This window comes from Osmerus mordax, chromosome 14, assembly GCF_038355195.1.
Source record: "Osmerus mordax isolate fOsmMor3 chromosome 14, fOsmMor3.pri, whole genome shotgun sequence".
NCBI classification, from domain to species: Eukaryota; Metazoa; Chordata; class Actinopteri; order Osmeriformes; family Osmeridae; genus Osmerus; species Osmerus mordax.
The window spans coordinates 11,682,024-11,708,699 of record NC_090063.1 but is presented as its reverse complement, the minus strand read 5'-3'; the positions used below and the strand labels follow the sequence as shown (position 1 = coordinate 11,708,699).

Sequence of the window (26,676 nt, the reverse complement as noted above, 5' to 3'; positions counted from 1 at the left end):
TGGGCAAGGCACTTCACCCTACTTGCCTCGGGGGAATGCCCCTGTACTTACTGTAAGTCGTTCTGGATCAGAGCTTCTGCTAAATGACTAAATGTTTAATTGATAAGTGTAAATGTAATAATGACTTCAATGTCAGACTTGAAGTGAGTAATCCTATATGCTCTCCAAGTAATTATTTCAGAACCCTTAGCAAAATACTAACCCACCAGAATGCTGCTAGCCCATCTCTGGCCTTTCTCTGAGGCAAATTTCACCTCGATTCTTACTTCCATTTTTCATCAAGGCTTTATCCTCAATTTATTCCCTTGCAGCTTTAACATTTTTCAAACAAGCGCCTGCCACCCTATCCCACCCAACCCCACCCTTGAAAGAAATGGGCAAAGATTACTCGAAAGTTTCTGACATGGAGCATCACCTCCTTAAGCTACTCTTTAATGTTTCACTACATTGTCCTCTCCCTTCTCTCCCCTCTGCGGTTTAACTTGGACTACGTGTCTCCTGCACTTTGAAGCAGCCGGAGGTTAAGGAGGGAGAGAGAGAAAGAGATCTACCTTCCCCTCTCTCTTTTCGCCCTTTTCAGGCTAATTAGACTGAAGCTAGAGTCTGATCAGGGACACCTCTCCCGTGCAGGACCGCATTACTATTTCACAAGTGTGTCCTGTCTGTGCGCGCATGTGTTACATAGCGTGTGTGTGTTGGTGATGGAAGAGAGGACACACACATGTTGCAAAGGCGACTGAATTTAAGATTTAAGTGTGTGCGCGCTTTGGCGGTGAATTCCAATCACCCCCCCCTCCTCCTCTTCTCACCCCCACCGAGTGGCATCGAGGACCGCGAGGCGATAACGACGGGACTTAGGCAGCGGTCTCTCTCGCCCTAATCACTAGTGTATTTCAAAGGCGAGAGCGCCAATTAAAACGGATAGGGCTCAATACGGGATTAGGGGGCCGAGGCTGTGAAGCCCGAAGCTCCCAACATGAAAATCAATGAGACGCGGCTCAGGACCACAAGTTGGAGCGCTCCGAGAGCTCCTGGATGAACACGCCTGGGCACGGCGGGGGCGACGGGGAGTCGAGATATGTGTGTGAGAATGAGTTTGAGCGTGTGTGTCACTTTGCAATCGCGTGTGTGTGCGCATGTGTCACTGCACATGCTGGACTGTGAGTGTGGAAACAAGTTTTAGTATGTAATTTTGTGTGTGAAAGTGTGAGTGTGAAGACTAATGTGATGGATCAGAGGGTGATTTCAGACAGCTGAAGGAGTAGATGGAGGAAGCAGGAGGAGTAAAAAGGAACATGTCTTCATCAGGGACAGGGCAGGAGCGTGAGCTGTTCTATTCTGGATGTTTTTCACTGGGTGGAAACGAGAGAGGACATGCAAACTCCACACAGAAAGGCCTGGGAGGCCCAACCTGGGCACTGACAGCCCTTGGGGGAACATGTCCCTAGTGCTAATAGTACCCCATGCTGGAATCGCACGCTTGATCTTCTTGCTGTGAGGCGGCAGTGCTAGTGTGCACTGTGCCAGGAGCAAGTAGATGGAGAGAGGGAGGTGTGGATGGAAAAATCTATATTCTTTTCAACTTGTGTTATATTCGTTTATTTGTCATGTCAAGATAGAATATCTGCCCTACATTGGACTAATCAATCTTATCACACGACTTAAATCAACATGATTACAAATCATTAACTACCGTGCAATCAGGATGTTGTCGATTAGCTCTTGCTAACGTGCTCGCCCTGTATACAATTACGCAATTAATGACCCATGAACATCGGAGTCATCCTCAATCTGGTCACAACAACGAGTGTGGGGTTGGAATCTGAGAGGATCAAATAGACAGAGTAGGCTCTGGAGAGTTTAGGATTGAGTATTTTCTGATCAGAATTTCATGATAGGGTTGCTTTCCCATTAATCAAGTCCAGGCCGTGTTAAGTCATGCAATTGCTGAAAATGTGCCCAGATGACACGAAATGATGGAAGTGGAATTGTTATGTGTGGCTCCCTTTATGCCCGTCTTCCTCCGCGGTGGCAGAGCCTCCATGCAGAGCCTCCCCTTCAGCTCAGGGCCTGTAGGTCACAGACTGAGCCAGGTTATTTCAGGTGACGTCTAATACCACTTGACAAGCTGATAACATATTTCATGTCAGGGCGTTTGACAATGTCAACTAATAAAGATAGATTGGGCTTTGTACACCTCCCCCCCCCCCCCACCCCCACCCATCCAAGTGACTTTGGTGTCACGGTCGTAGGTCCTCCTCTCGTTCCCGCCTGCCTCAGCACTTTCCCGTCCAGAGATCGGACTCGGGCTGTATCCAGCCCTCCCCCATGATGCTTTGCAGGCGGAAGTCTTGGAAGTATTCCAGGAGGTGGCTGGTGCATGGAGAGAGAAAGCAGAAGGATAAAGAAAAAAAGAGGAAGTAGGGTGAGGGGCAAGAGAGAAAAGTGCAATCTGTGAATATGAGAATGCAAACATAAACATGCACTCCCCCACACACAGTCTCTGAAAATTGACATCCAAATGTGTAGACATGCATGCATGCATGCGTCTAAACACACATATATAGACAATCACACATGCACGCGTACACGCATACATGTAATGTGGCAAATGTGAATTTCATTCTGGGTCAGTAATAAACCTTTGAATGACTGTGGGTGTGGGTGCCCACCGACAACTAGCACATCTAAATGATGAGGGTCTCGCTTTGGCAGCTCCACTTCCCTCACTTGAAAATGCACAAGTCAGACCATTTCTATGAATAATAGGAGTCTGGGGAAGCACTGGCAGTTGGTTTTTGAAAGGTAGTGACAATTCTGTTGGAGAGATGACAGGAAACGAAGCATAGTTCTGTCTATTTAGAGAAAGGATTCTCCTCAGGGTTGTATTGTCAACTGTAATTGTGAGTCGACTTGTCGTTGATCAATATGGCTGCCTACTTTGTCTAGTACACTTGGCATTTATTTATTTCAGTACTATTGGGTGACACTAACAATGACATTCTGCGATGACATTCTACACATAAGAAAAGGCGGTGTATGTTTCTATCATTAATAGAACTAGCATCCATGCTATGAACTCATCTGCAAATGTTTTAAGCTTGTATTTCTTCACACGGCACCAATACTCACAAGTTAGGTTTCTGTCCCTCCACCAAGTCCTCTGTTGGTACCGGATACAGAGCTTCGTAGGTGCGGCCCTGCCCAGAACCATGGATGGCATACGAGTTCATCTTGTTGACGTTTGGTGGGAAGTACCTCCAGGGCAGCAGGGCCTCCCCAATCCATCGACCCCCTGTCACACTCGCCGTGAATACCAGAGGGAGACCTTGCTGGGATGGACATACACACACACACGTCAGACATTACATTTTTTGGGATGTAATTGGATCACAATTGTAATACAGGTTTGTCTTTTATTACAATAATGAGCAGTTTTATATTTATTATATAGGCAAGATTTTGGTCAATTGTCATAATTCTAATATCATAATAGGTACAGTAAAATAAAATTATAAGAATGTCATATATATTTGATCTGAGTTCAAGTATGTCCTCCTACCTGGAACGCTTGACCTCTTCCAGAGAGCAGAAGTACCAAGTGTTGTCCATGGCTGCAATTGAAAGTTAAAAGAGAATGTGTTGTTTTTTGACTATTTATACAAACTGCACAATGAGAGCTGACCTAAAAAGCCAGCTTTAGTTAAAAACTGGACTTACGGACAAACCTCCACTTCCAGATACTTTTCTGTAGTGCTGTCCAGGAAAAATGACTCAACCACTAGGGAGAGGAGAAAAGTCACAGTAAAGAGTGCTGCGTACAATGTGCATTCTTCAAGATGTGCATTCGAGTTCATAGTAGAACAGTCAGACTATTTACATATTCCAACAGCCTCTGTGGGTGTTTTTTGTGGTTAAGAAACCAGAGATGTGTATAGTGTTCAAATGAGCAAATAAATAGCAAATACACTCACTATTGCAAAGTGAAAGTAAGCCTCTTTGGCTGTATTTAATGGAAACCGTTGAATTACTACACTATGCAGTGCCTGTTGGGAGCGCATGTTGGGAGCACACATTGGTGGCGATACTGCACATCCCTGGAGTCTGAGAAATACACCTGATGGATTTCAACCTCATAGAGTGCCCAGTTTGCACGATAATTGAGCCACACAAAGATGCATAACTAGGTTATGGAATGTGTGTATTTAAACACTGGACATTTAGGTGTTTAATTGTCATGACCCAGAAGCTATTGAAATTCAAGACTGTGACAAATGTAAGTAACATTGCAGTCAGTGAAAGTTTTGGGAGAAAACAAATGAATAGTCAAGCAAGGTTCAAGAAAATCATCACTATAAATTACAGAGATGAAAGCACATTTGCCATATTTATGATGATTATAATGGCAAGACATGAATAGGTGGAAATGTAAATATTAATAAGAAATTGAAAGAAACAATAACTGTGCTCATAATGAGAGGAGCAACACCATCGGTGTGGAAGCCGTCTTGTTCTTGAGTTATTATTCATCCGGATCTGACCATTTAGGCCCACACATTGACCCCTCTTTCCATGCCATATAGAGGATACACAATATGGAAAGTACAGTAAGAGAATAAATTATGTGGATACAAAACCTCTGACCTTCCCAACGCCCAACTCCCACAACATTCACAAGAGAACATGATCAGATCAGGAAAAAGATGTAGGCCTTAAATCTCAAATTCCCTATAATGCATATCTAGGCCCGATTAATGTATGTATGTAACCTTATTTGATGTGCGTAGGTGACATGACCAGGGAGGTCTTGATATTCAAACAGTTAAACTAATTTAAAAATGCATGTAAAATAATTTTTTATAAAAACTGACGAACAAAAGGTTGTTCAATATTTAAACGTAATCAGTGATTATTCTAAGAGTAGTTTGTAATAAGTAGGTCACATCACCGGGGAGATCTCAAAATTTGAAAGTAAAACATGTCTTTCACTCCTACACTTTGTTTACTCTCACATTACATTACATTCAACCACTGTAGGAAAATGGAATACTGGTCACATTTCCCATTGTTGTTAGATTTGGAAAGCAAAGTAATCTTAAAATGAAAACAGTGTTGTACGCAGTTTTTAAAACATTGTGGCACTTGTTTGGAGTGCGTGGCAGTAGTGGTTTGAAAGCTATTGAGGTTTGAAAGCATGAATATTTGTTGATTATCCAACTTTAAATGTATCGCTCACAAATAAGTGTGTTTTAAAATAAGTGTTTTAAGTTTGCTCTTACAATAACAAACTTACTTATAACTTATAATTGGCACTGCGGACTTACTGGTAAAGGGGAATAATGTATACAAATAATGTATTTTAATTAAGCTTCATAAAGCTATTGACATTTCTTTTATGGCTAATGTTTTCCATCCACCAGTTGTAATGCCATTACTTGGGTTTCTAGAGGAAATATAATTGCTCTATTATAAAATGTTACTAATTATCTTTTTTTTCTTTTCTTTAAAGGTTATCTACAACGACCCATTTCTGTAAACGTGTAAAATGTCAAACATATAAATACATTTACATCTTTATACCTTTCGAATATCCTTTTTAAATATTTACCCTTTACCCTTTTCTTGTGAAGACTTAGCTTTGTTTTGTGTTTGTAACCAGACTGCTCTATGACCTGATAGAGGCAGCAGTTCTTACAAGCACCCAGCCTGATGAAAATTAAGACAAACTACCTCTTAATGCTGTTATAAAACGGGATTCTTATAATAAAAGAGTTTCATTCAACACACCTTCATAATCCCAGAGCCCGGGGAAGGGGTGGCCTGAGGGGCCAGGAGGACCTGGGGGGTCATTGAAAAACGGAGCAGACACAGACATCTTCATTCCTCCATCTCCAGGGGAAAACCTGACCTTTACAGGGTCGTGAGTCACAAGATTGCTGTCCCAGGTGTGTTCAATCACAAACTCCATCTGTGAAATGAGAACCAACTATGAGTCTATGCGTACACAAACAATATTATACAAACAATAATATTACAGTGATACAATTTGGAAAGGGATATCTACTGTAAAGACATTAACAGCTCACATGACAATATAATGATCTGAATTCAGCTTCTATGTCTGACTAAATTCTCCAAGTTTGTTCCATGGGTAAAACATTTCACACCAGCAGTGACAAACAATAATGAGTAATTTCAACAATGCCATTACCTTGCCTTGACAAAATGTAGACTACTTTCCTCAAGTATATGACCACAGTGAGCAGATAGCTACAGTAGGAATTGTATCAAAATATGATGGACTTTGGAGTATTGACTTCCTGGAATGAAACGCGGAACAGTTGTGTTCGTCGGGAAAGGAAGGGACAATACATTAAGATGCACATGCCTGTGATTGGCTAACAACTCATCTTTAAATCTGTCGGCGGATACGGGAGGTTGGGGTTGCAAAACAGACAATAAAAAAGGTAAACCTATGTTTTTGAGTTAATGATTTGAATACCATACACACATGATTAAAATCCCAATTTAATAGCAACATTTGCTATCAATGCCTCATAATAAAAACGTGTGCCCCTTGAAATCGGTGAAGCACTGCTACAGTTAGCGAAGGTAGACAGCTAGCACCACTACAGTAGCTACGCGGCCGGGCCGGCGTCATTAGTTACACACTGTCACTACCCTGGGCTTGAGGGTACGCCTAGTAACCTCTAGCTAGCATGCAGGCAAGCAGCTTTGAAGTCGGCTTTAGTTTATAAGTGCATATATAAAACGGATGCCATTCCGAAAACTATCTTCATAAATGATTTGTAGATTGTGCTAGTACTGCTGCTACCATACTGTAGCTAGCCTAAATAATAACTAATATGCGAGCTCTCGTAGTCCCCCTTGGATCTGTCTTGAAACTACTAAAATCTTTTCACTGAAGTTATCTCATTGTACCTAGTTAGCTATGCTAAAAAGAAACGTCGATTATATTTGTTTCCTGTTGCAGACTGCAAAATGTCGACAGCAGACGCTGATTTTTTACGTGATCAAGGTGAGAGACCTCAACAAAAACAGGAATCAAGTTATGAACGAATTCCCACTTCTAATTTCCCATGCAATAACTCTTTATCTTGTCTCGGGGCTTGCTGATTTCATGCTGTGTGTGTATTATTGCAGTTCAAAGGCTAAACTCAGCTCTTAGACAGTATCAGTTGGATGGACTGCGCTCCCAACCCACAACATCTGCTCAGGTAGCTTACCCCGACAGTAGATAAGAAACATGTCCATAGATTGGTAATGTCTACTGCTGTGCCATTAATCCCTCCCATCAGGCAATTCATCATCAGTTCAATGAGCGCCCTATGATGATAATATCAAAATGATAACAACGTATCTAAACCAATGTTTGTGATCCCAGGGTGAGGAAGATGCTGGAAGGGCAGAGTCCCCTGCCCCTTGGCTATCAGATAGGAGGTAGGACTCACCCTGATCACGGTTTAATGTGCCTATTATCCTAGATAACAGGGCTTTACTGGGGTGTGCTGATGTGTTTGTTGTTGTTTCAGTATCATGGCCCCACTGATAGCAGAGTATGATCATCATATGGAGGAGATGAATGACCAGCTACAGAGATACCAGGTGCCAATACCTCTGGCTGATGCAAAAGGGGAAAGCCTGCTTTCAACATTGACTGTCATCTGTTGAAAACACTTTGCCAGCCTCTCCTCACATCAACGTATCTTACTCTTTGAACCGACAGATGCATATGACAGATGTCAAACTGAAGCTGGAGAGGGTTGTAAAGGAGAATGAACGGTAAAACTAAACCGAGTGACTAAGACTATCCGGTGTACAAAACTGCAGAACAGCTGTTCATAAGTGTGTGTGTGTGTGTGTGTATGTCCTCAGACTGCATGCTGAATTGAGGGAGCTGGTAGAGAGGCAGCTGCAGGCCCTACCTGTCGGGCTGGAGGGGGACACCCTTGGGGAGGAGGGCCTGGTCAAGAACCTACAGGAACAGATTCACCTCTCCGTACAGGTCAAACAAGTACACAATCTCACGTCAGTGTCAGCAAGTTGGTGATGTATGATGCAGTGTATGAAGTGTGTGTGTGGGTGTGTGCAGGAGAGAGAGCAGGCCATGGAGCTGTGGCAGACAGCATCCCAGGAGCTGGACAGACTACAGCAGCTGTACCAGAAGACCCTCTCTGACGGTCAGCACCAAGTTGTTGAGCGACAGCATCTCAAGGTCGGCCCTGTTACCCACCAGATGGCACCATTGTTGTAGTTTTCAGCAGGGTTCCGTACGAACCTATACAAACACAAGCACCATAATGAAGATGAACATAAATACTACTTTGCTTTTTCTGTGATGTAGGATCAGCTGATCCAGTTCCAACAGCACACCCAGAAACTCCAAGTGGCCAATCAGAAACTAGAATCAGTAAGTTTGAGCCAATCAATGGAGCCAAACCAACCCAAGGAACTCTGTTATGATGGTGATCTTAAGGACAAACCCAGAAAAAAACCATTTCAACATTCATATCCCGTTTTGTGACTAGTCTATTTCCCTAAACATTCTAGTTACCATTCAAGGCATCTCTGTTGCGTAACATTCTAAGACACCGTAATCCTTAGCTGACACACACACTTGCCTAGCTTAGACTGAGAGAGACAGATTTGCCTGTACCTGTAAGTTTAGAGCAGTATGGTGCCTTACACTCTTGCCTTCTGTTGCTCATGAATGTGTGTTTGTGTCTGTGTGCATGTGAGGGGGAAGTAACATTATATCCTACTCATGTATTTTTAATGAAGGTCTTACCTCGGGCTTCCCTCTCTCCTTTGCTGAGTCATTTTGGCTACATGCTGTATTTCTCGTGGTTGCACAAAATAGGTTCTGTAAAACGTTGTGTGTGAGACTGTGAGTACGAGAACGGTTCTGTGTCTGTTTGCACTACCATGCCTCACCACTTACGCACCTGCATCTCGTGCCACCTGCAGACCAACCAGCAGTTTGTGAAGACGGTGACGGAACAGGGCACTGAGATGGAGGAGTTACGCATCCAGCTCAGGTACCGGCACTGTAACCGCATACGATTACAAATCCAAAATGGCCATCACACTATGTCCTTGTTGGCCACCACTGTAGATTTAAAATGGCCGTCACTGCAGCCAAAAATGGCCGCCAGTTTTGTTTTAGACAACTGAAATTGTAGTTTGTCTCGTGCTGCAGGCAGACAAAGGCTGATCTGCGGACAGCTACAGCCAAAGTGGAGGAGATGACCAAGCTAATGCAGAACGTACAGGACCAGATGCAGAGAAGGGTAAGGATAACCAAGCATTTCGCTGTTGTTTGTTTCTCACATGTTGGGACAGTATCACAGTATGCTTATGACGGGATTGTGTGTCTGTCAAGGAGGCCGATGCCATGGAGGCTCATGGGAGAGAGGACGCCTCAGACCGGAGGCTCCAGCAGCTCCAGACAGCCCTGGGCCAGTTGGAAGCCAGGTGAGACACACACACTCCCCCAACTAATTTTCTTCCAAGATACTTTATCTTGTACACACAAACCACACACACGCAATTCTATTCCCAGAACTTTATCCTATACTCTGTCTGTTACGTCCAAGTATCTCATTCTCCCGTCCTCCCCAGGTTGAAGGCGTCCTCCCAGGAGACGGAGGCCCTGCGCAGGGAGCGGGGGGTGTGGGAGCGCCAGGTGGGGGAGCTGCAGGGCCGCTGTGCCTCCCTGGAGGAGGAGAGGTACGAGGCCCTGGCCAAGGTCCGCGACTCCATCCAGCTGGCTGAAGAGACCACGCTGCACAAAGACCAGGTGTGGATGTGACTTCATCACTCTCTCCGGTTTTTCTTTTTTTTTTTGCTCGATCTCTCTTGTTTCTCTGTCTCACGCTCTCTCTTGTTCTCGCTGTCTTGTCTTATCTAGCTCTTTTTGAATGACTGTTTTATGGATTGCTCTATTTTGTGTGTTTACGTTTGCTCCTCCCAGGCCCTGTTGAGAGAGAAGCAGAAAGCTGATGAGCTGGAGAAAGTGAAGGAGGCCATCAAACAGCTGATTCAGGACGCAGCCGTACGCACCAGGAAAGAGGTACGGAACTTCCTTCCTGCTAGCCGTTAGTGTTGGCATAGCTTCCTGATAGTCCTGCCCACTAGCTGTAGCTGTTAGCTTCAACTCCACTTCCTTGTACACCTTTCTGCTAGCCCTAGCTGCTAGCTTAGTTTAGCTCCAGCCCCTAATTCCAGTCCATATCTTATCTTCATCCAATTCTCCATCCTTGTCCTATCCTTCATAAAACCCCCAACACTCCTATAGTAACAAGTAAACAAGAACATGCATTCATCATTTTCTATCCAACCTCTGTCCAGCAACCAGCCCTTGCCCTAGAGCCTCTGTATTGTGACAAAATGCTAAGAAACTCTCAATATGGGATACTGTGTTATAGTCCAAGACAAAACCGTGAAAAGAGACTTCCAATTTTCTTCTCTCTCATTGGAAGACCTGTACACTTCTCTCCACTATATTGCCTCAGGGCAGACTAGTGGTCTAATAATGGATCTACAGTGAGGTACTTAACTCCCTAATCTTGTTAAGTTTGCCTTGTGGATACTAATGTCACTTTGGGTCCCTCAGTGTGAAACCAGGCCTGTGTGTCAGGTCTATATGTTGAACCTGGGACACCCAAAAATAGCCTTGACTATGGCCACAATGCATACACAGGTTTCAGAAGAATGTAATTTCCTCTCTTTATCGAATTCATTATTAAAACTCCAGGAAGACTAAGGCAGTACATAGCTTCACTATTATTGTTTCAGTTTCTATTAATAACACAAACTGATTTATAAACATTTGACTCTAAACACAGTTTTTGAGAGTTTGAAGAAGAGTGCGTGTGTGTTTCAGGTGGAAAACGTACGTAAGCAGTGTAACGTCCAGATCCATCGCATGGCCGAGGAGCTCTCAGCACTACAGCTAGTAAGACCCTGTCATGGTGGTGGCGAAGTCAGCTGACTAACTGACCGACAAAGAGGGTACTCTTCCAATACCGCTCTCCCCACCTCCTCTCCATGTCTCTCTCTCTTATTCAGGAGTGCGCCGACAAGGAGTCTCAGATCGAACGGTCGCTCAGAGAGAGGAGAGCAGTGGAGGAGGAGCTAGAGAAGGTGATTACAGACGCCAAATTCGCCACATGTTTTCGAATGCGGGCCTTCGGCGTGCCGTGATGCGTCATGACTCTTTCAGACATCAATGGAACACATCACAACCCCTCCCCCTTCTCTCCTGGCGGCAGGTGTACAAGGAGGGCCGCGGAGAGCCCGAGTACAGGAAGATGGACGCCCTGCTCCAGAGGTGTCTGAACGCGGAGAGGATGAAGGATGACGTGAACATCACCCTGCAGAGCACCCTGAACAAGCTGAAGAAGATGGAGATGGAGTGAGTTGTTACAACTGAGGAGGATACGCATGTTTTCTATGCAGTTTGAGTTGGACTAAGTTCAACTTTGAGCCCCTCTGGTTATGGTAAACCTATTAAGTTATGATAATAGCTCCCCCTTTTTGCTTTTCTATTAAATTCAACCTTTAATTTTCCAGGCAATTGATAACATTCTTATTTACAATCATTCCTCTCCTTCCTCCTCCTCCCCTCCACCCACAGGTATGGCGAGGAGCTCTCCCGGGGCCAGGAGGAGGTGCGCAGGCTGCAGACGGCGTTGGCCGCCGTGCGGGAGGACTGCGCCGGCGTGAGCGAGGAGCGCCTGCAGCTGCAGCAGGAGAGCCTGCAACTGCGCCGGGAGATGGATGAGCTGCGCAAGAGCAGCCTGCAGGCCCAGAGACGGGCCAAGCAGGAGGTGAGAGGCGCACGCACGCATGCATGCATGCATTCACCGTGTGGCTGGAGGTATCCCAGACACCACCCAAATCAGGCACAATCACAGAATCCCCCCCCCCCGCTCTGACCCACTCCCACCTCCACCCCAGGTGTCCCAGATGGAGCAGGAGTACTTGATGAAGGAGCAGGGTCTGGACGCGCGGGTCCGGGAGGTGGAGGAGAGCAGCCGGATGTCCAGCGCTGACCTGACCCGCCTGCTCGCAGCCCAGCAGAAGAGCTCCCGGCGCTGGAAGGAGGAGGCAAAGGCCCTGGCCCAGGCATTTGAGACTAAGCTTACCAGCCTCAGGTAAATCCTTGGCAGAAACTCACACACAACTCTATTCCTGGAGAGAGATACGGTCTTGTAAGATTTTTTGCTCCAACCCTAATACAACGCACCAGCCATTCAGCCATTAGGTGGGCAGTAAGACACACAAGCTTAGTTATGCAATTAGAATTGGACAGGGAAATAAGTTTGTCAGTGAACTACAATTATGTTGTGTGTGGGTGGGTGTTTCAGGGCTGAGCTAAACCGACAGAAGCAACGCTCTCAGGAACTGGAGACACAACTGGAGGCGGACCATGAGGCCATCGCAGAGGTGAGAGCATCACACGCACACACTGCTTTTTCTTTCTCCCTACAACCTCCCCACCTGTTTTCTCACTCCACTTGTTGAGATGAATTCCCTCCCAACAATGCCACTTCTAGTCTCTCCATGTTCACATCTTGTGTGTGTGTGTGTTCACATCTTGTCTGTGTGTGTTCACATCTTGTGTGTGTGTGTGTGTCTGTGTTCACGTGTGTGTAGTACGAGAGACAGATTGCAGAGCACCAGGAGAAGAATGGCCGTCTCCAGAGGCGTTTAACACAGGCAGAGCAGAGGGCAACCTCCGTAGCACAACAAGTAAGGGTTTTTCACAGCGTGCCACTTCATGCTACTACTGATGATTTTTTTGTGAAGCGAGGAAGGACGCAAACATGTAGGAATATGCAGTTTTAAACAGGACCAGGGTGTTTTTTTTACCTGTTGGTGTCTTTCAGAATTAATGTCCCATTGTTTTTCAGCTGAACATGTTGACCTCACAGAGGAGGAAAACGGCGTCCACCATGGATCTGGAGACTATATGACCGCCATTGTAACTACCAGAAACCATAGAAACTGCACTATATGATCCATTTATAGCTTACTGTGCCATTTTTTACATTTTATTAATTTATCAATAAATAAATAAATAAATTTGTGGTCTTGGCTGTCTTTTGTGATTTACAGGGTTGAACATTTGGCTTGTTGTAGATTCAGGTCTTTCTTCAAACTATTAACCAATTCAATTGGCACGGCACCAGATGGGTTGAGTCAGAGCATTATGGCTCTGGTTTGAGTGTGTGGATTCATTGTGTTACCGGTGTACGAAAGCAAAGATTTAAAATACGTATTATGTAAGTGTACTGCAAATCTCCCACAAAAGTCATATTGGAGAAAAATGTGTAGTTGTATTTTTTTCTGACAATTATTATATATTTTTTTGCATTGAAATGTAACATTTGTTATTACCATCCATCTCTCCTGCACTCAAGTGCCCCGGTGTTTGGTCGCGTGGTATGCCGGGAGCGGAGCTTGTTGCTAAGAAACAGTAAACTTCAGATTTGCAAACATCAGTTTTCTTGTGTTGGAAAGACAACTTTTCGACGTTGCTTTTGATACATGTATTTAGGAAGATTACCTCCCAGCTAATGTCTTCCATAACTTGTCATTGACTTGTAAGTAATAATTCACATTAATTGACAAGTATATATTTGATAGCTTGCTAACTGGTCTAACGTTAGTTCAAAATGCCTTTGGGCGTTGTATTAGCATACGGCTACGTACGTAACCTGCGGAATATCAAGCCTAGCTTTATTTATCTAAAGTAGCAAAGTGTTTTTTATTAACTCAATAAATTGTCAAACTCTTCTCCCCCTCCGCCCGACCCTAACCTAGGACCAGTCCTCTATCCGCACTGACTGGAGAATCCGGGGCCCGGGTAGGATACTACTGGGTTTTAGGAGGGGTGTGTCATGTCGTCCTCCGTGACCCACAACACTCCCGGTGACTCACCTCGCCGCCAGGCTAGCTCAGGCAGCAGCGAGAAGGGGGGCACAGCCGGGTCGTCCTGGACCAGGCAGCGGAGAAAGAACGGCATGCCCGTGGGCCATGTAGACGCGGAGGTGCTCAGGTCAAGACTAGTATCGGTAGCACCGACTCAGTGTCGTGGTAATCCAGACGCTCTGGTGTTCACACACTCTACCAGGGCCCAACAGCGCAGGAGGGCGGGTCAAAAACCAATGCAGCTGGAGATACTGGTGTGTGTGTGTGTGACGTAGTGTTGGTTACTTATGTATCCATAAAAAATGTAGTATTATAGAGTATATAGAGAAAGTAGGTCAGTTGCTATGATACCTAAATCACATATATTTGTTGACTAACATTTCCGAAGAGTCCTTGAGCAAAAATACAGATACCGGAAACATTAATATCCACATTTGATGTAAACCCTGTTCCCATCGCAATCATGTAGCCCGTGTTGAAGAAGTACCAGGACCAGAAGCACCCCGAGTTCATCTACAAGCAGAACCGGGAGAGGCTGATCCAGTCAGGCTGGAAGCCCCCCACAGCCTCTCCCCTTGGGGTGGCGTGGCAGGACGAGACCCAAGAGAGCTCCAGCCTGCACCTTCCTGAGCTGCCTGTGCACGTCAGGGAAAAACAGGTCAGACACAAGCATGGATAGAGAAAGAGACGAGCGCAAGTTCATCGTAAGAGGTAAATAAAGAGAGAGAGGGAGAGAGATAAGTTCGGTCTCTATGTTTCCTATTCCAGGTGCATCATGACCAGAGCGCGCTCTGTGGCCCCACCCCCCCCAAACGCCCCCGCTCTGCCAAGACCCCCTCCGGCGCTCCGTTCCGCCACAGCCCCTACCCCGGGGAGTCCGCTCAGCCCCTCCAGTTCGACTCGGCCGAGGAGGTCGTCCGTGCCAACATCCGCTCCCCCGCTGACATCGTCAGGGTCATCAGAGACAACCCCCACCTAGGCTTCCTGTACATGACCTCAGCAGTGCCCAAGTCCTCCATCAAATATGACGCCTACAACCTCAAGTGAGACACAGACACACACACACACACGAACAAACAAATTCCATCAAATACTGTATGTCTCCGTCCAGAAGTGAGACACAAATCAAACAGGAAGCTCAAATGATGCGCGCACACAGAGAGAGTTCGCCAATAAAGCGTTCCACATCCTTTCAGGATCGTGACATATGAGAACATCAACAAGCAGGACTACTACATCGTCAGCCAGCAGGGCGTGACCTCCATGTGCCACGGCCAGGTGGAGTTTGTGCCCCTGGAGCGCTGGCAGCAGGAGTACCAGCGGCACCGGTGCCTGCTGCGCATCCCCACCTTCGTCCTCTTCAGGAAGTGGAAGGCGTTCCGCGTGTGGAGGACCAACGTGCGCTCCAAGAAGTTCAACAAGTGCAAGAAGTCTCTCCGGGAGCGCCTGTTCATCGTTAACGAGGTGTGCACCAGAGTGAAAGGCTCATTTAGTTTGTTTTGTTGTTTGTTTTTGGGTTTGTTGCATATACATATTCACTGTTTGTCATATGACTGACCTACACAGGTAAAATGATTACATGGCAAAGAATATAAGATCTCCATGTCTTATATGATTTTTGGATTCTGTTCCTCCCCAGTCTTTGCGTCCTGCTCTGATCCACATCAGGGAGATGTGCTACAGGATCAGTGACATGGGCCTGTGTTGCATTGACAAAGAGCACACGTACACTCTGGAGGACTTCCAGGAGGCCCAGTACAAACAGCTGCAGGAGGTGCGGAGCGTGTGTGTGTGAGCGTCTGTGTGTGTGCGCGTGTGTCCTTGTAGGCATTTAGAGTGTCAGTGTCTGTGTCTCATAACAATAACATGGAAAGGTGTCTCTTGTATTTGCTTTTACTCTGATGTGTTTTGAGTACAATTTGAAGTATTTGTTTGTGTGTGTTTCTCTACAGGTAGCGTCTCGTCTAAAAGATTTCAGAGAACTGGTAAAGGAGGTGACCATGAGTGCGTGTCGCACAACCATGCTGGAAGCAGGATACACACCTGACTACAGCAGCTATGATGGAGGTACACACATTCGCACACCCATACACACACACATACGCGCTCCACCCCTCATGATTTGATTAATCTCTGACCCTGTGTATGCGTGCGTGCGTGTGTGTGTATGTGTGTGTGTATGCATGTGTGTTTGTCCTTGTGGTGTGTGTGATCAGGTGAGGAGACAGAGAGCAAGCCTTCTCCTGAGATGGATCTGATGTTTGAGGAGGATGCAGAGAAGATGAGCTACACAGAGCAGGCCAACAAAAGATACCACTGCAGACGTCTCACCTGGTTGGTCACACTCAACCATCTCCCGCCATCTTGTTTGTAGTTTCAACCAGATCGCTTCTCTCCCTCCATCTTGTTTGTAGTTTCAACCAGATCGCTTCTCTCCCTCCATCTTGTTTGTAGTTTCAACCAGATCGCTTCTCTCCCTCCATCTTGTTTGTAGTTTCGTCCGACTGGCAGACTACCTGATTGTGAACACCATGCATATCCTGGTTGTCAACTCTGTGGCCGGGCTGCTGTCGGTGCTGCAGGAGCAGATCAGCTGCACCCCCACGCACGCTGTCATCCACAGCTGGGCTGACCCCGACGCCGTGGCCGCCGTCCCCGATGCCAGGAGCAACACTGCTGCAGCATCCGATGACACAAACAAGAAGGTGCCGCTCTGGAGGTTCAAGAATGGCTTACTAAGACTTTGGGTTCTCTGTTATATGTCCTTTGTGTGTGTCAGGCGGCCGGGCCAGATTCCAGTTCCGAGGCCCCTCCCCTGCAGCCCATGTTCATGTCCGAGCTCATGCTGGAGACCCACTCTCTGACCTACGAACCCTCCCTCGACCAGTTCCAGGTCCGCTCCTCCCCCGTGATGTCAGCATGACCGCTCCGACTCACAACCTGATTTCCCTCATGTTGACATATCCGTGTGCGTGTTCTTCCGACAGGAGTGTGTAACAGAGATCATCTCTCAGTTCCACGAGACGGTTCTCTCCCTGGAGACGTTGGTTCCTGACTCGTACTTTGATGCCTTCACTCAGCCCATGATCAGTAACAAGGTGCGTCACAGGAAAACACCTATCAGGATGCCCAGCTCATAAAACATTTTCTACATTTATAACTGCATTTCATAACTGTGTGTGTGTGTGTGTATGTCCAGATAGAGGAGAAGGTGTGCGGAGATGGTCCCAGTCTGGAGTCCATGCTTGAAGATGACAAACACCTCACGACCATCGTGCTCAGCATCAAGGTCTGCAGTCTGCACACATGCCAGATCGTCCTCCCACCTGACGTGAGCGGAGAGGTGATCATGTGATCCTATGTTTCTCTCTCTGTCACGCTTCCTTTCACCCCGCACAGCAATCGCTCCAGTTTGCCTTTGACTCGGCGAGCGTGTACTCGCGCACCTTCGAGCGCTTCCGTCTCATCTACCGGGAAAACGAGAGCCTGGACCTGGACAAACTCCGGCAGCAGGACCACGGTACTCTTCATCACCTTCATCATCGACATCATCATCAACATCATCAGTGATGTTACTAATGCCGAAAAGGAGGTGTATGAAGTTTTAGATCTGCTGTGTGTGTGTGTGTGTGTGCCACCCACTCAGGGGTGGCGTTCTTTGCGGAGAGCCTGGAGAAGTACCACCGGGAGCATAAGGAGGCCCTGGCCATCAAGCAGAAGAGACACCTGGGCATGCTGGTGGTGGACACCACCCAGCTGAAGGGCAAGCTCATCCCCTCACCCCTGAGGTGTCTGGAGGTCAGGGCACACACACACACACACACGTGAAATACATGAGTGCAGGGACACGCAGGGGTGCACACACACATTCCTCACCTTTTTCCCACCCCCCCCACTCCCCTCAGGCCATCAACGACATGCTCCCCCTGCTGGCTAAGAGGAAGATAGACGCCGTCATCGCCGAATCCCAGGACGCCCAGTTCAAGCTGGAGTTCGGCCCCACGGCCACCATCGAGTTCGTCAACTCCCTCACCTTCCTGGAGGAGGTCCAGGAGAGGGTGAGAGAGCGCCATCATCATCATCATCATCATCATCAACACAAGGATGTTGTCTTCCCTTGCATGGAAGCAATACAATGTGTGTACTCTCCTCTCCTTTACTCTCCTCTACTCAGATCGTGGTGCTGGACCAGCAGACCGAGACCGTGACTGAGATGTACAAGCTGATTGGCCTGTACTCCGTGCCCACGCCCCCCGAGGACTTTGCCGTGTACGCTACGCTCCACCCCTCCATCACCTCGGTGAAGAACGCCATCGACAAGGCGGTGGGCGAGAGGGACGCCAACGTGGACAAGTTCTGCAGCCACCTGCAGAAGGACATCACCGAGCTCAACCTGGAGGTCAGGAGGGTGCAGCAGCAGGCCCAGGTAACCACGCACCGTCTGTCTGTCTGTGTGTGTGTGTGTGTGTGGAGGTGCACACCTGTGTGTTCACACATTTGCATACATCAAATAGATGCATAACTCCCTGACACTCTTGATCTTGAACCCTTGTGCTCTCGAACATCCACGCAAGTAAATATGACGGTGTTTCCATGCCTGATTGCTTGTGTGTGTGTGTATGTGTGTGTGTGTGTGTGTGTCTGTCATCAGGACCGTCAGATCCTGGACATCGAGGCGGATCGGCCCAAGCTGCGCCTGCTGCTGGATGAGATCCAGATCTCCATAGACGAGCTGCAGGCCCAGGCCTTCACCTATAGGTCCTACCAGAAGAACTTCAAGGTGTAGTCCTGCTCTTGCCTCCAGGGGGCGCCCCAAACTCACTCTTCATGGAAGGCCATTCTTTCCTGGAGAAATCTCTGTTCTCGAATGGATTCATTTTAAGATCCCTGTAGTTTCGGGGATTATTGATCTCCTAATCCTTCATTTACTTTCAGTTGACTTCTCTACTTTTTAACCTTTGACCTTCCAAATGGAAGTAACCATTTATGAGGTTCTGGAGGGGCTGAGAACGGTTATGACACCTCCATCGCCACCTCTAACCTTTAACCTTTGACCCTCCAGGTGGAGGTGACCAAGTACGAGGCCCTGGAGGAGCTGAGTGCGGAGGTCAAGCTCAAGCACTTGCTGTGGGACTCTCTGGAGGAGTGGGACCTCCTGCAGGCTGGATGGATGGAGGTGGGATGGAGAGAAGGGGTTGTGGGGGTTGGAGTAAGATTATCCGGCGTCAAACACCTTGTCTTGACATGGTGCACCCCTCCTCTCCCCTCCTCTTCTCTGCTTTTCTCTCTTTCCCTCTCATCCTCCCTTCTCCCCCCTCCCCTCCAGTGTAAGTTTGAGGAGTTGGACCCAGAGCAGCTGAGCATCCAGGTCAACAAGTACGCCAAGTCAGTGAATCAGTTGGAGAAGGGCCTGCCCCCCAACAACGTGGTGCCCCACCTCAAGGAGAAGGTGGAGGCCATGAGGGAGAAGGTGTGTGTGTGTGTGTGTAGTCTTCGCCCCGATTCTTCCTTCAGACTCATGACCAAGGTTGGGTGTTGGGTGTTTGTGCTTTTGAGTGTGTGACGGAGCATTGTGTACCTGTGTGTGTGTGCGTACAGCGTACAGCATAACAAACATGTACTCCTCCTCCCCCCCCCTAGTTGCCGGTGGTGACGGACCTGCGTAACCCGTGTCTGAAGGGCCGTCACTGGGAGATGCTGGAGGCCATCGTAGAGGCCAGCCTCACCGAGGAGCCTCTCACTCTGGCCTCACTGGAGCAGCTCAACATCTTCCACTACACCGTTGAGATCCAGGAGGTAACACACACACATACCGCACACTCGTGGACACACACACACACCGACTGGCACGGACACAGAAAGCCACAGACGTACACACACACATGGCTAGACACACATAAGGAGGATCCCTCACTGAATTGCTCCTCCCAAGGTTTCTTCAATTTTTTCTCCTGCAGTGAGTTTTTCTGGGGGTTTTTCCTTGTCTTCCTTGAGGGTTGAGGTTGGTTGAGGGGCAGATCTATGGGTGTATGTGAAGCCCTCTGTGACATGCTTGCGTGTAAAAAGGGCTGTACAAATACATTTTGATTTGATTTGACATAAACACAGATACATACATACACACACACACACACACACAGCAACACACATGGACAGACACGCAAACACATCTACTTGTGGTGGGTTCCGATTCTCTTTCTTCCCTCAAGATCATGTACAGCTGTGTGGTGATGTGGTGATGTGATGATATGATGATGTGGTGATGTGGTGATGTAGTGATGTGTTGATGTGGTGATGTGGTGATGTGATGATGTGGTGATGTGGTGATGTGATGATGTGATGATGTGGTGATGTGGTGATGTGGTGATGCGGTGATGTGGTGATGTGTTGATGTGGTGATGTAGTGATGTGTTGATGTGGTGATGTGGTGATGTGGTGATGTGGTGATGTGATGATGTGGTGATGTGGTGATGTGGTGATGTAGTGATGTGTTGATGTGGTGATGTGGTGATGTGATGATATGATGATGTGGTGATGTGATGATGTGATGATGTGATGATGTGGTGATGTGGTGATGTGGTGATGTGATGATGTGGTGATGTAGTGATGTGTTGATGTGGTGATGTGGTGATGTGGTGATGTGATGATATGATGATGTGGTGATGTGGTGATGTGATGATATGATGATGTGGTGATGTAGTGATGTAGTGATGTGGTGATGTGGTGATGCGGTGATGTGGTGATGTGATAATGTGATGATGTGTTGATGTGATGATGTGATGATGTGGTGATGTGATGATGTGGTGATGTGATGATGTGATAATGTGGTGATGTGGTGATGTGATGATGTGGTGATGTGATGATGTGATAATGTGGTGATGTGGTGATGTGATGATGTGGTGATGTGGTGATGTGATGATGTGGTGATGTGATGATGTGGTGACCACCCTGCTCTCCCCTCCAGGTGTCTGGCCAGGCCTCAGGAGAAGCTTCCCTAGAGACCATCCTCAAGAAGGTAAGGGAGGGAGAGGTGCTGGGAGGCAGGGAGGGAGGGAAGGAGGGAAGGAAGGAAGGATAAAGGAAGGAAGGAAGGATAAAGGAAGGAAGGAAGGCTAAAGGAAGAAAGGAAGGCAGAGTGAGGGAGGGAAGGATGGATGGATGGAAAAGGGAAGATTTCCCAAAGAGATCCTTGTGTTTGTGTGAACCCCCACCACGGCCGTGTGTGTTTAGGTGGAGGACTCGTGGAAGACCACCGAGTTTGCGGTCCTCTCCCACCGTGAGACCAAAGACGTCTTCATCCTGGGAGGGACTGACGACATCCAGGTTAGGACCTCATCATCATCCTCCTCACGCTCCATCATCTCATCCCACCGTCATCCTGCGCTCATTTTGGTGGACTGCGACCAAGCATCTCGGTGTGTCTGTTTGGTGTGTGTGTGTGTGTGCGTGCTGCCAGGTGCTCCTGGATGACAGCACCATTAACATGGCCACAGTGGCGTCGTCGCGCTACGTGGGACCCATCAAGGCCAGAGTAGACGACTGGCAGAGACAGCTGGCCCTGTTCAGCCAGACCCTGGTGAGATCTCCGCACACGCAGGCTGATTAAGGCTCTAAATCTTTCCATCTGGAACAGGATTATATCTAAACAGTAAACGGTATGTACCGTAAATACCGTATCAATTGTTTACGATTTGGTGATGGACATGATTGTGGTCCTCCCCTCTCTCTCTCCCCCTCTCCACCTCCCTCCTTCTCATCCTTTCTCCTCCCCTCCCCCCTCCCCCTCCTCCCCACACCTTCTTTTCCTCTCCCCCCCTCCCTCCCTCCCTCCCTCCCTCCAGGACGAGTGGTTGACGTGTCAGCGTAACTGGTTGTACCTGGAGAGCATCTTCAGTGCTCCAGACATCCAGAGACAGCTGCCAGCTGAGGCCAAGATGTTCCTGCAGGTGGACAAGTCCTGGAAGGAGATCATGAGGAAGGTCAACAGGCTGCCCAACGCTCTGAGGGCCTCCACTCAGCCTGGTACACACACACACTCCTGTGGACATACTGTACATGCACACAAACAGACAAACGATGATACACACAGAACACACACACACTCCTGCACACACACATACACACAAGCACATACAAGGATTCATATAGACACACACAAACACACACACACGTTTATCCACTTTCTCAACATGTTGTTTGCTTTGCTCAGGTCTTCTGGAGATCTTCCAGAACAACAATGCTCTTTTGGACCAGATCCAGAAATGTCTGGAGGCCTATCTGGAGTCCAAGAGGGTCATCTTCCCCAGGTACCGCACCAAAACACAACCCAGGCTAATAACCAGTACCGTCAAATGCCATCGCTAACACTTGATTTATCTCACCCACTGCAATGAGACTAATGGATCAGTCTCGTTTGTGCTAAGTGGGAGTCATATCAAATGCACCTCAATTACTTGGAAGGCATGGATCATTGTGATTGACCGAGGTCTGCTACTTCAACAGTCATTTAGCTGCATAAATGCTGTACATTTACAGCATTTACATAAAGCTATAAATGTTTGAGAATTCCATAAAACGTTTTATATTCGAACGGAGATTTGTCATGCCATTGGATGGCGCTCGGCCTCGCTCGCATCACCCCCGACGCCGTCCCTTCCCAGGTTCTACTTCCTGTCCAACGACGAGCTGCTGGAGATCCTGGCCCAGACGCGGAACCCCCAGGCCGTGCAGCCACACCTCAGGAAGTGCTTCGACGCCATCTCCCGTCTGGAGTTCGCCCTGCTGCCGCCGGTCGCCAAGGGGGCGGGGCCCGCCGACGGCGAGCACGAGAAGGTGTACAGCAACGAGATCCTGGCCATGGTGTCGCCCGAGGGAGAGAAGGTAGACTGCTGGTCTCTCTCTGGGATCTCTCTGGCTGGTCACTGCTCTGGTTCCTCCTCTAGTGTGGCATCTCTCTCTTTCTCTCTATGCTGCTTCTGATGTTGCGTCTCTCTCGGACTATCCACAGCTCTCTTTGACATGTGACATGTCTCTGAATCTGCAGCTGGGCTCCTTGATTCGCTCACTTCGTCAATGTCTCGCTCTCTGGAACCAACACTCCCTCACCCAGTTTGTGTGTGTGTGTGTGTTTGCATGTGTGTGTATGTGCATGTGTGTCTACATGTGTGTGTGTGTGCAGGTGGGCCTGGCCAAAGGGCTGAAGGCACGTGGGAACGTGGAGGACTGGCTGGGGAAGGTGGAGGAGGCCATGTTCTCCTCCCTGCGCCGCCTCAGCAAGGCCTCCATCGCTGACTACCAGAGCAGGACCAGGGAGGAGTGGGTGGTGGCCGGACACCCCTCACAGGTACACACACACACACACACCTTACGTCCGTGTCATTTGTGTTCTACAAGCGATGCCACTGAGGACGCTCTGCCTTCTCACAGTGTGGTGGTGTTCATTCAGTAGCACTGTGTATTGAAGTTGCACTTCATCTTCCCGTCCACCAGGTGGTGCTGACCATCTCCCAGTTGATGTGGTGCCGCGACTTGGACGGCTGTCTGGAGGGAGACCACGACCACTTCCAGGCCCTGCAGGAGTTTGAGTTCACCAACTTTGATGTAAGTCTCACACCACCCTCTGGCGGATACGCACCACTGCAGGCCTCTGCTTTTCTCCTCCTAATGCATGAGGTCACCTGGGGGGGGGGGGGGGGGGGGTGGAGTGTGGACGTGTGTGTTGTGCACAACGTTGTGTGACGTCTGTTTGTGTGTTTGTGTTGGTATTTACTTATGTATTTATGCATGTTTGTTTGTGTTTATGCCTGCGTGTATGCGCATATACTTATGCATATATGTATGTGTGTGTGTGTGTGTGTGTGTGCTCCAGAGGCTGAACGCCCTGGCAGCCCTGGTGAGAGGCCAGCTCCCCAGCCTCCACAGGAACATCATCACGGCCCTCATCACCACTGACGTGCACGCCAGAGACATCGTCACCGACCTCGTCCAGCGGAAGGTAGGACCCAAACACTTCCACCTCCCCACTGCCTTGTGTGTAGTGGAGTTTTAGGAGGGTTTCGGAGTGGCATTGTACCTGTGTCTAATATCCGTGTGTATGGTATGTCTGTGTGTGTGTGTCTGTGTGTGTGTCTGTATCTGTGTGTGTGTGTAGGTGGACTCTAGCAGCAACTTTGAGTGGCAGAGACAGCTCCGTTACTACTGGGACCTGGACCTGGACAACTGTGTCGCCCGCATGGCCCTCTCCATGTACATCTATGGATATGAGTACCTGGGGGCCTGCCCACGCCTGGTCATCACCCCCCTTACGGTACTACACACACACACATACACTCACACACTCGCACATCTAGACATGCACAGGATAGCATTTCTGTATCGAAACACACAGAAGGGTTTAGCAATCAAGAAGGGGCAACCACCACTCTAATTTAGTTAGGCCTATTACAATGGAAATGTGTGCATGTGTGCCTCAGGACTGAGGTTTTCATTAGGTTGATATTGCAGGAGCAGAGCACTTGTAGTCAGTGGAGACATCCCTGTCTCTGTCTAGAGGCTTGTCTTTTCAGGACCCTGTATATATGTACATGAGTTAATTACTATCCCCATCACTAGTATCACACCTCTGAGGTACAAACTGGGTTCCTAACTGCAGCCTGAAGGCATGTGCTTGTGTCTCACATTTAGATGGAAGTTGCTTTTGTGTATGCGATTGATCAAACATGAGTCGTGTTTATCCAGCCACCCATCCAGCCAATTATCCATTCACCTTTCCACCTATCCATCCATCCATCCATCCAGCCATCTTCCTACCCATCCACCTAATCACCTATCTCTCCATCCACCAACCCATGTTCCCTCCCTCCCTCCGTCCCCCCGTCCCCCCTCCGGTGTGTTTGCAGGACCGGTGCTACCTGTGTCTGATGGGGGCTCTCCAGCTGGACCTGGGAGGGGCCCCCGCCGGCCCGGCAGGGACGGGGAAGACAGAGACCACTAAGGACCTGGCCAAGGCCCTGGCCATCCAGTGTGTGGTGTTCAACTGCTCTGACGGCCTGGACTACAAGGTCTCCTCTTGTCCTCCTCCTTTGCACTCCTCCTTTACTTCACTTCTTTCTTCAATTGCGTTTCCCAGACTGAAGCACTAGATGGTGGTGCATCCACAGCAATCAGCCAAGTCATCCTCTTCAGCTAAGCATGCCGTTAGACCACTGACAAACCAGACATTGGGATTATGATCATAGTTATGATAATGGACGCTCCACACCTTGCTCGATTTAGCTGTCAGTCAACAGTTGTTTCACCCAATCACCGTACCCCCTTCCCAGATGATGGGGCGGTTCTTCAGTGGCCTGGCCCAATCGGGAGCCTGGTGCTGCTTCGACGAGTTCAACCGCATCGACATCGAGGTGCTGTCTGTCATCGCCCAGCAGCTCATCACCATCCGCAACGCCAAGATGGCAAAGGTGCACAGATCCACCCTCCCGCCTTGGAAGTCCTGTGAAAAGCACTACGCAGGAACATGACTTTAACTCCATGACAGGGTTTTAAAGGGACTTTTTTGGGGTTTGCGCTTGTGTCTGTGTGTTTTTGTGTGCATGTCTGTGCCTGTGTGTGTGTGTGTCCCCCTCTCCAGCTGTCCAGGTTCATGTTCGAGGGCCGTGAGATCAAGCTGGTGATGACGTGCGCTGCCTTCATCACCATGAACCCAGGCTACGCAGGCCGCACCGAGCTGCCAGACAACCTCAAAGCCCTGTTCAGACCCATCGCCATGATGGTGCCCAACTACGCCCTCATCGCCGAGGTCAGAGAGAGAGTGTGTGTGTGTGTGTGCGCACGTCTGTTTAACTTTAATACCTAGCTTTGACTTATTCTGTGTTCCTCTGAAAGTGAGTGTGACATTGAGGAAGTGTCTGTGTGTGTGTTTGTGTGTGTGTGTGTCTGTGTGTGTGTGTGTGTCGGGCCGTTCCACCCCAGGTGATTCTGTACTCTGAGGGCTTTGAGTCCAGTAAGACCCTGGCCAGGAAGATGACCCAGATGTACAAGCTGTGCTCGGAGCAGCTCTCCCAGCAGGACCACTACGACTTCGGCATGAGGGCCGTCAAGTCTGTCCTGGTCATGGCCGGGTGAGACAGACGGCTCCATTCAGAAACTGGGATTGCGCTTTATGGCATATTCATGGATTTTAGGGGCCATAACAGTCTTTGCCATCACCTGCGTAGCTCATCCAGACATAACAGACAGCAATCACAGAAATGTTCTGAGTTACTCCCCCAACATGAGTAAGGCGTTGTTCAGGACAACAACTGAGTCAATCAAGTGACTCAGCCCGATTGCCTGGCAAGCATAATTACTCTTTTATGTATTTTCACTTTGGAGAAATGGAAAGTGCTGACGTCCCAGTTAACGTGTTGAGGCGGAGCATCTCTGCTCTGTTTAACTCCCAGCCCAAGTCTGGTTAGGGTGCTAATGATCCCAGAGAGTGTGTGTGTGGGGGGGGGGTTGTTGCTGTAATGAGGACTAGACAGGGATGAATCTCTCCTCACATTTCCTGTTCGTTCCAAATCCACTATCTCCATCAGAAATAAATATTAAAGGCCGAAATGCCCCCCAAAAAAATGAAGTAAGAGCAGGCGTGCGTGTGTGTGTGTGTGTGTGCAGGCTTCAGTGCATAACGTCGTTTGTGAAGGTAACCCTTCCGAGTGATGCATGTGGTAATAAGTA

At 48.2% G+C, this 26,676-nt stretch overlaps 3 protein-coding genes across 3 annotated transcripts in view; 2 read left to right on the top strand and 1 right to left on the bottom strand.

Annotated features, from left to right (window-relative positions):
- Positions 1 to 2,225: 2,225 nt before the first annotated feature.
- c14h4orf33 (chromosome 14 C4orf33 homolog) lies at positions 2,226 to 6,332 on the bottom strand. Its single transcript, XM_067250773.1, has 6 exons — positions 6,212 to 6,332; positions 5,788 to 5,968; positions 3,721 to 3,781; positions 3,563 to 3,614; positions 3,133 to 3,332; positions 2,226 to 2,373 (listed from the first exon to the last, which is right to left on the bottom strand). The coding sequence occupies exons 2-6, from the start codon at positions 5,966 to 5,968 to the stop codon at positions 2,277 to 2,279; spliced, it is 591 nt and encodes a 196-aa protein (XP_067106874.1). The 5' UTR covers positions 6,212 to 6,332; the 3' UTR covers positions 2,226 to 2,276.
- Positions 6,333 to 6,421: 89 nt separating this feature from the next.
- On the top strand, positions 6,422 to 13,068 carry sclt1 (sodium channel and clathrin linker 1). The gene is made up of 22 exons (XM_067250632.1): positions 6,422 to 6,467; positions 6,995 to 7,039; positions 7,165 to 7,238; positions 7,406 to 7,461; positions 7,554 to 7,626; positions 7,748 to 7,803; positions 7,897 to 8,026; positions 8,114 to 8,236; positions 8,366 to 8,431; positions 8,989 to 9,059; positions 9,221 to 9,311; positions 9,404 to 9,495; positions 9,643 to 9,820; positions 9,995 to 10,093; positions 10,907 to 10,978; positions 11,092 to 11,166; positions 11,295 to 11,437; positions 11,660 to 11,852; positions 11,983 to 12,179; positions 12,393 to 12,471; positions 12,682 to 12,777; positions 12,939 to 13,068. The coding sequence occupies exons 2-22, from the start codon at positions 7,003 to 7,005 to the stop codon at positions 12,999 to 13,001; spliced, it is 2,064 nt and encodes a 687-aa protein (XP_067106733.1). The 5' UTR covers positions 6,422 to 6,467; positions 6,995 to 7,002; the 3' UTR covers positions 13,002 to 13,068.
- An 860-nt stretch (positions 13,069 to 13,928) lies between these two features.
- dnah6 (dynein, axonemal, heavy chain 6) overlaps positions 13,929 to 26,676 on the top strand; it is a 42,292-nt gene continuing 29,544 nt past the window's right edge. Inside the window, exons 1-33 of the mRNA XM_067250315.1 lie at positions 13,929 to 14,213; positions 14,429 to 14,617; positions 14,728 to 15,002; positions 15,156 to 15,423; positions 15,599 to 15,733; positions 15,912 to 16,026; positions 16,176 to 16,293; positions 16,454 to 16,678; positions 16,759 to 16,852; positions 16,947 to 17,057; positions 17,159 to 17,248; positions 17,359 to 17,479; positions 17,606 to 17,757; positions 17,865 to 18,017; positions 18,134 to 18,385; positions 18,611 to 18,739; positions 19,022 to 19,135; positions 19,286 to 19,429; positions 19,600 to 19,755; positions 20,924 to 20,974; positions 21,190 to 21,282; positions 21,416 to 21,535; positions 21,801 to 21,981; positions 22,169 to 22,265; positions 22,620 to 22,839; positions 23,138 to 23,302; positions 23,449 to 23,559; positions 23,828 to 23,953; positions 24,110 to 24,265; positions 24,858 to 25,019; positions 25,281 to 25,418; positions 25,589 to 25,756; positions 25,930 to 26,078. Of these exons, the coding sequence (XP_067106416.1) occupies positions 13,929 to 14,213; positions 14,429 to 14,617; positions 14,728 to 15,002; positions 15,156 to 15,423; positions 15,599 to 15,733; positions 15,912 to 16,026; positions 16,176 to 16,293; positions 16,454 to 16,678; positions 16,759 to 16,852; positions 16,947 to 17,057; positions 17,159 to 17,248; positions 17,359 to 17,479; positions 17,606 to 17,757; positions 17,865 to 18,017; positions 18,134 to 18,385; positions 18,611 to 18,739; positions 19,022 to 19,135; positions 19,286 to 19,429; positions 19,600 to 19,755; positions 20,924 to 20,974; positions 21,190 to 21,282; positions 21,416 to 21,535; positions 21,801 to 21,981; positions 22,169 to 22,265; positions 22,620 to 22,839; positions 23,138 to 23,302; positions 23,449 to 23,559; positions 23,828 to 23,953; positions 24,110 to 24,265; positions 24,858 to 25,019; positions 25,281 to 25,418; positions 25,589 to 25,756; positions 25,930 to 26,078 (5,063 nt within the window). The remainder of the gene's footprint in view (positions 14,214 to 14,428; positions 14,618 to 14,727; positions 15,003 to 15,155; positions 15,424 to 15,598; positions 15,734 to 15,911; positions 16,027 to 16,175; positions 16,294 to 16,453; positions 16,679 to 16,758; positions 16,853 to 16,946; positions 17,058 to 17,158; positions 17,249 to 17,358; positions 17,480 to 17,605; positions 17,758 to 17,864; positions 18,018 to 18,133; positions 18,386 to 18,610; positions 18,740 to 19,021; positions 19,136 to 19,285; positions 19,430 to 19,599; positions 19,756 to 20,923; positions 20,975 to 21,189; positions 21,283 to 21,415; positions 21,536 to 21,800; positions 21,982 to 22,168; positions 22,266 to 22,619; positions 22,840 to 23,137; positions 23,303 to 23,448; positions 23,560 to 23,827; positions 23,954 to 24,109; positions 24,266 to 24,857; positions 25,020 to 25,280; positions 25,419 to 25,588; positions 25,757 to 25,929; positions 26,079 to 26,676) is intronic.

What these genes read in the sequence shown, in the direction of transcription:
- c14h4orf33 (XM_067250773.1), bottom strand. Translation starts at nt 5,968, where the DNA reads ATGGAGTTTGTGATTGAACACACCTGGGACAGCAATCTTGTGACTCAC. An exon ending in GAAGAGGTCAAGCGTTCCAG is followed by an intron (nt 3,333 to 3,562) that starts GTAGGAGGACAT and finishes TGTCCATCCCAG; the next exon opens with CAAGGTCTCCCTCTGGTATT. An exon ending in GAGGGACAGAAACCTAACTT is followed by an intron (nt 2,374 to 3,132) that starts GTGAGTATTGGT and finishes TCCATGCACCAG; the next exon opens with CCACCTCCTGGAATACTTCC.
- sclt1 (XM_067250632.1), top strand. Translation starts at nt 7,003, where the DNA reads ATGTCGACAGCAGACGCTGATTTTTTACGTGATCAAG. An exon ending in GTTGTAAAGGAGAATGAACG is followed by an intron (nt 7,804 to 7,896) that starts GTAAAACTAAAC and finishes GTATGTCCTCAG; the next exon opens with ACTGCATGCTGAATTGAGGG. An exon ending in AGGACCAGATGCAGAGAAGG is followed by an intron (nt 9,312 to 9,403) that starts GTAAGGATAACC and finishes GTGTCTGTCAAG; the next exon opens with GAGGCCGATGCCATGGAGGC.